General features: G+C 32.7%; 1 protein-coding gene across 1 annotated transcript; it reads left to right on the top strand.

Annotated features, from left to right (window-relative positions):
* The first annotated feature begins 3,216 nt into the window (after positions 1-3,216).
* LOC123220005 (aspartate carbamoyltransferase 1, chloroplastic) lies at positions 3,217-6,440 on the top strand. The gene is made up of 6 exons (XM_044641989.1): positions 3,217-3,368; positions 4,304-4,893; positions 4,981-5,120; positions 5,417-5,590; positions 5,779-6,015; positions 6,100-6,440. The coding sequence occupies exons 2-6, from the start codon at positions 4,332-4,334 to the stop codon at positions 6,205-6,207; spliced, it is 1,221 nt and encodes a 406-aa protein (XP_044497924.1). The 5' UTR covers positions 3,217-3,368; positions 4,304-4,331; the 3' UTR covers positions 6,208-6,440.
* Positions 6,441-6,986: the final 546 nt, after the last annotated feature.

The raw sequence follows: 6,986 nt of genomic DNA, 5'->3' as shown, positions 1-6,986 counted from the left end.
TGACCTTTTCCAAAGTTTCTTTCATCTAAACCTACAATTTTTCAGCTGACATTCCAATTCTAAATTTCATACTTATGCTAATTCATTAGTAATCACTCATAATATGCTATGCTAATTCATTAGTAATCACTCATAATATGCTACTAAGCCAAGAATCAACCCAAGATCAATTTCTAAGGCAACCAAACATACATATTCGTTGAAAGTTTGAACACATCTTCTATCGATTCAACAAACCAATATTCCACCTAGACTAAGTCTTTATCTTAACAATAACTCAACGAAAGGTCTTAAGAAAGTCATCATTCTTCTTCCTTAACATTACACTAATCCAAAATATTCATTAGACAATACATCCAACAACGATTCAGATGAATTCACCTATCAAAAAGATATCACACACACACACACCCAAGTATTAACTTCATGCTCTTTTCAAACAAATTCCATTATCACATAAACACAATCATAGCTTGAATTTCATTACTTTTACATGATCAATCGCATAAGATTGATAAGCCAAAATGTGCCTAGATTATTCTTTTTTTCATTGAAAATTAAGATAAATGACCATGTGAACTATATATAGGAGCTTGTACGTCATTACTCATTAATGGCAATACCATTAAATTGTTCCTTATCCAAAATTTAAATGCGTTAACCATACACGAGTATGCACACCAACATATACAGGTGTGTACATCTCCCAAACTTAGCCAATTTCTTTTATCACACAAGAAAAGACTATTTTGCCCTTGCTAACACATATATGGGCATGTGGCCTTCCCACATGGCCATACAACCCCAAAAACTCTTAAACACAATTAAACAAGTATATTCAAAAGGTAAAAAAACTAAATTAACCTTAGATGTAATCTCATCACCATTACTTTGTGCCATTGGTTAAGATAATATCCAGATTATGAATGTTTTTAAATTGGACATCTAATGTGTTCATATAATTTCTACGATCAATCATGAGATCCCTTATCGTGGTTTTACCATCTAAGGACATTTGTTTGGCCATAATCATATGCTTCTATAGACAAAGAACTTCATATGAAATTATAAATATAACATATATTAATGAACTTGTATCACCATTGGGATTGACTATAAGACACCAACCCCAACAACAAATTGGTAGCACTAAGTTCCGAAAACCTAAAATTTGTAATTGAAATTAAATAAGAAATTCTATTAAAATTGAAAAAAACTCATTATTATGATAAATCCAACCTAAGGGATTAGTGTAATCAAACCAAGGGACTCCTAATTTGATGGATAAATCAACTACTAAAGCAGGTGGTGCAATTATTGACAACTAGGGATTGTGGGAAAGAGTATGAAGGACCACCACCACAGGTGATTTGCTTATCAAGGGTAACATGGTAGCTAAAGATTGCTAGAGTTAGAGGAGAATTAACTTGCTTGAACATGTCCTCCAATTAAGTGTTAACATTAGCCATATATGACTAGAAGTTTTCGATTGATTTGACTAGAGTAGCAAACTGAGTGTCAAAGGATTCTTAAAACTTGGTAAAAACTTCAACTAGTTCTTGGATCTTCATCAATATGATAAAGACTCTGTGAAAGCACTAATTGATACAACATGATTGCAATCAGCCTTGTTATATCATAAGAATTGTTCGAGCCAACTTTAGCTCCTAAAGAAAGAAATTGAGAGGAAACAAGAGAAAGAGAATAACAAAAGAGATTTCTTTTATTCAATTCCCCAAAATTACACATACTGCTTTTTATTCTTAATCAACAATTAGCCAACAGGACAATAATAAATTATAAACAATACAAGCTCCTTAACAACTCTCAAAATAACAAAATGAAATTCATTTCAATTTTCTTGTTCTTGTTCAACTATTCCCCTGAGTTTTTGGCTCTGTTTAACTACTTCCAGCACATTGATTTTCTTTTAATCAAATAGGTGGTTTTCTAACTCTCTTGGGTTTGGGCTTGAATTTTGCCCTCATTAATGGACTTGTTTCATTTGGGTTTGCCCCATGCTATGTTGTGGTCCAATCTAGTTTCTCAACCCACTCAATATATTCCGCAATTTTTTTGGCTTAAATCCAACTTGTAACAAATAACTATTTATATTAGGAATTACACATTGACTATGCTTGCCAATTTCCATCTTGAAACGTTGAATTGTTTTGAGATAGGCCAAAAGACTTGTTCCCACCCAAAGTATGGTGAAATCCCAAATACATACCTGCTAATTTTTAAAAATTTAAATACCCATCTATCACCAAACTTTTGTTAGAATTTACTGTTATGGTTAAGGCTAAAATTGATATTTTACTAATAATATTAAAAAGTTATAATTTGAATCTATTTTCCTCCTAGGTTTTGAAAACTAATAATTTCACCTTATTTTCAAAACTTTTTTAGTATTAAAAAGTAGCTTTTTCACCCTAAAATCCCAAGGTTTCTTCCCTCTTTCTCTGACGACCATTTGACGCAATAGTAATTGAAAGGAGACGGTGACAGACGTCTCTTCATCTTTGTCAATAAAGAGATGTTTGCTGCCATCTCCTCTCAGTTGTCGCCACACTGGATGGTCATCGGAGAAGGAGGGAAAAAATTTAAGGATTTGGGGGGTGAAAAAACTACTTTTCAAAACTGGAAAAGTTTTGAAAATTGGATGAAATTATTACCTTTCTAAATCTAAGAGAAAAAAAAGATAAAATTATAATTTTTTTTCAATATTATTGATAAAATAACGATTTTACCTTTAATCATAATAAAAATTTCTAATAAAAATTGAGTGATAGGTGGATGTTTAAATTTTTGAAAATTAAAGGGTATATGTTTGAGATTTCACTATACCTCAATGAAAATAAATCTTTTGGCCCTTTTGAGATATAGTCTAACTTTCCCCTAGTCATCATCTAACTTGTTTTTGTTCGTTCCAAGTCACATTCTTAAGCTTAGGCTTACGTAAAATAAAAAATTAGCAATGGCTTTAGAAGAAATTGAAGTTGACATAAATTTGATGACTCAGCAGAATACAGATTCTCCAAACTCTCCCTCAATATTTTCACCACAGTTTTAGAATTATTCTTGCTATTATAAAATTGATGACGTAAAATCTTATGTTACTTATTTTTTAATCATTTGGGTACGGTAAAATTGGACTTCCATTAGCAAATTTCGTAATGGATAAGGGGTCAATATACTAGTCACCCTATTTTAAAGGCAATCTAACGGTAGATATGAATCCCAGGAGTTGGCGTAGAGATTTTAAAAGTAGGGCTGTTTTGTTCAAACACACTTCGCTTAAAGCAAAGCCACTGCCCCTTCATCATCCGACCGGAGCAACCGTAGTTGGTTCTTGCTAGAGCGTCTTGGTAAGCTCTTTGAACCACTTTCCTGTAATAATACCCATTTATATATAACTAATATTTTTTTTCTCTCTAAGATATAAATACGCGTCAACCTCTCCCTTCTTTTCTTCGCATAGTTTATCAGAGAGCCTTCGAGGTGATAGGGAAGAGTGAATTTTGAATTTTGGGTTTTGCATGTGGAGTTGATTGGATATAAGCTATTTTTTTTATTGCTTTTATTGAATTTCGGTTCACTTTGTTAATCTTGATTGTTTATGGATTAACTGCCTTGTGATTTTTTTGGGTATTTAGAATATATTTTAATGCATATTGACTATTTTCTATAACGCTTTGCTTGTAAGAACACTTCCTATTTTTTAACTTTTAGTTGCAGTGTTGCATTTTTTTGTGTATTACTAGTGAACCACAGTTGTGATATTGATACATGACAAAGGATTTGTTATTCTTGGTTCCTTTGTTTTGAGATATAAAAAATTTAATATCGTGGGTGTAGCCTTGTTTAAGTTTATCTTAATAAAACCGTAAATGTGGTGTTTAGTTCTTTTAGTTGGAGAATATGATTACCCAATTTGTCTGAAAGAGATGAGTTAATTTTTTTTTTAAATTCCGTTTAGATAAACAAATCCATGGTTGCCTATCACAAAGTCTTCTATATTTAATTATTTAATTTTTTATTTTTATTTTTTGTAGACCTTGAGAATGGGGATATTTTTATATGGAAATTTTTATCACAGATTGAGTGAAATTGTATATATCTATTCTTATTTAAAATTTGTATGTTGAGAATAGTAAATATTGCATAATAAATTGTACCGAACTATTGTTCTGTATTTTTCTTTTCTATTTTACTTTATTTTTTAATATGAAATTGATTTCTTATAGTTTGGTTCTTTTAAGTCTTATCCCATCTTGCTATGGTTTTGTTTTTTTGTATAAAGGGTTGAAAGCACTTTGGGGAGCAACTTAATGGCTTCGTCATTGTGCTGTACAAGTATGTTGCATGAGGGTTTATTTACTCCTAAACAGATAACAAATTGCAATAAAGAATTGTTGTTCAATCATTCCAGTCTTTGTAGTAAATCATTGATTCAAAGTAAGTCACTTTCTGTGACTGCTAATTTTAAACAATCAAGATTGTTATTACTGAATGAGAAGTCAATGAAATGGAAGCAAACACAAAAGTTTTGCTTAAAAAATTCAGTTCAATGCCGGGCACTTGAAATTGAGAATACTCCATCTTTTATGCTGGGAAAGAAGTTTCAACTTGATGATGTGATTGAAGCGCAACAGTTTGATAGGGATACTCTTAGTGCTATATTTGCAGTAGCACGTGAAATGGAGAAGATTGAGAAGAATTCACCTGGAAGCCAAATACTTAAGGGTTATTTAATGGCTACTCTGTTCTATGAGCCCTCTACTAGAACTAGGCTTTCATTTGAGTCTGCTATGAAACGGTTAGGGGGTGAAGTCTTGACTACTGAGAATGCTAGAGAATTTTCATCTGCTGCTAAAGGGGAGACACTTGAAGGTATATTTATCATCTTAATCTTTTATTATTAGATATCTGAGGTGATTTTCCTGCAATGTAGTTCTGATGCAATTGCTTGACTTACAGACTCTATCAGAACTGTTGAGGGATACTCTGATATAATAGTTATGCGCCATTTTGAAAGTGGTTCTGCAAAAAGAGCAGCAGCCACTGCTAACATTCCCATTATTAATGCTGGAGATGGTCCTGGACAACACCCAAGTCAGGTAGGCACAGAATTTCCATAATGCATTTATCTAGGTGTGCCATTTGCATATTCGTAACATTTCTTGTGTAGACTTGCTAGAAAACCATTAATTATATTTATCAGTGTGAAGTTCTTTATTCCAAGTTAGCAATTATCTGTTCTGATCAACTCTTTAAATTTTTCAAAGGGAGCATGAGAAATGTTCCAACTTCATTTTTGGTTGTGTAATATTAATTATGTTGACAACTTTATAGTGTTGAGAAACTTTACAAGCTACTGAGTAAAGGCATTGCTCTTGTATTTTCCCCAATGCAGGCTCTTTTAGATGTCTATACCATTGAAAGAGAGATAGGGAAACTAGATGACATCAAAGTAGGCCTTGTGGGAGATCTTGCTAATGGAAGGACGGTTCGGTCACTTGCATACTTGCTTGCAAAGTACCAAGATGTCAAGATATACTTTGTGTCTCCTGAGGTGGTAAAAATGAAGGTAGTGTATTATAACTTCTTGCTAGGCTCTTAAAAATATATTGAACTTAATAGTCATTTACATAAAATAATCGATACTGCCTGTCCTTAAAACTTGCTAATTTAATTTTCAAAAGGTAATTGGAAGATGGAAAAGAAATCAGAAACATAATTTGTTTTGTATGTCAATTTTTCTTTTGTCTTTTATAGGATGATATCAAGGAGTATTTGACATCGAAGGGTGTGGAATGGGAAGAAACTTCTGATTTAATGGAAGTGGCTTCTAAGTGTGATGTGTTATATCAGACTCGTATTCAAAGAGAAAGGTTTGGAGAGAGAGTAGACCTTTATGAAGAAGCTCGAGGAAAGTACATCATTGATCGGAATATATTGGGGGTGATGCGGAAGCATGCAGTTGTGATGCACCCGCTTCCAAGACTTGATGAGGTAAACCATATAACATTTGTGAGTGATGTTGGCATTGTATTTATGATTGGAGATTTCTTATCATCTGTTTCTGATAATGTGCAGATAACTGTGGATGTCGATGCTGATCCTAGGGCAGCCTATTTTAGACAAGCCAAAAATGGTCTCTATATCCGGATGGCTCTTCTGAAACTCTTGCTTGTTGGGTGGTGAGGAAAGTAATTTTTTTGGGGGACTATTTTCTTTGAATCTGAAACTTTATATCAAAATCTGAGACATTTTTGCTTTGAAAGGATTTTCTCCTAATAACTTTTGAAAGATGTTTGAGAAAATTTTGTGCTTGCCAAAAATGGGAAAATTTTCCTCATTTTGAGGAAATGGAAGAATGTTTTATAGCTTTTATATAGCAAAATCAATAAAACTATATATACCCATTTTCTCTGTAATCTGAAAAAGATCTCCACCCTATCATCTTTTTTTTCTTGTCATTAGATTCTCACATTCAAGTTTCTGCCATTAATAAAATTCTGTGTTCAATCCCTTGCAGATCACGCAAAATTTGTATTAAAGGAATGGATTTTTATCGTTCTTAAAATTAATCACACCTCTTTCTTATTCACTTATATAACGATCATACTTGAGTTTGCAAAATTATTTAAACTCAATTTTTTGTCATTTTACACATTCAACGTGACTCTATGCAACTATCAACCCGAGCTTTCCATAACAATGTGGCCAAAATATGGCTACTTCAAGTTTTCGTACATTCTGAGTCGAGGAGTTATTGGACAATTGGAAGATTTGTTGGTTGCATTTCGTCATTTCTCACTCTGTTCATTGCCTTCTTTGTCATTCGTATTTTAGGGTTGTTTGCTGATTAAAGTTATGAATGTTGAAGGGAATGTTTTTGTTGGGTTCGTGAATCATTTTGTAGATATAGGTGGAATAAACCAAGGGGACATACAATCGACAAATTGTTCCCTCCCACCTTT

Source organism: Mangifera indica, chromosome 7 (genome assembly GCF_011075055.1).
Source record: "Mangifera indica cultivar Alphonso chromosome 7, CATAS_Mindica_2.1, whole genome shotgun sequence".
Classification (NCBI taxonomy): Eukaryota; Viridiplantae; Streptophyta; class Magnoliopsida; order Sapindales; family Anacardiaceae; genus Mangifera; species Mangifera indica.
The sequence above is the reverse complement of the archived record's forward strand: the minus strand, read 5'-3'. Positions and strand labels throughout refer to the sequence as shown.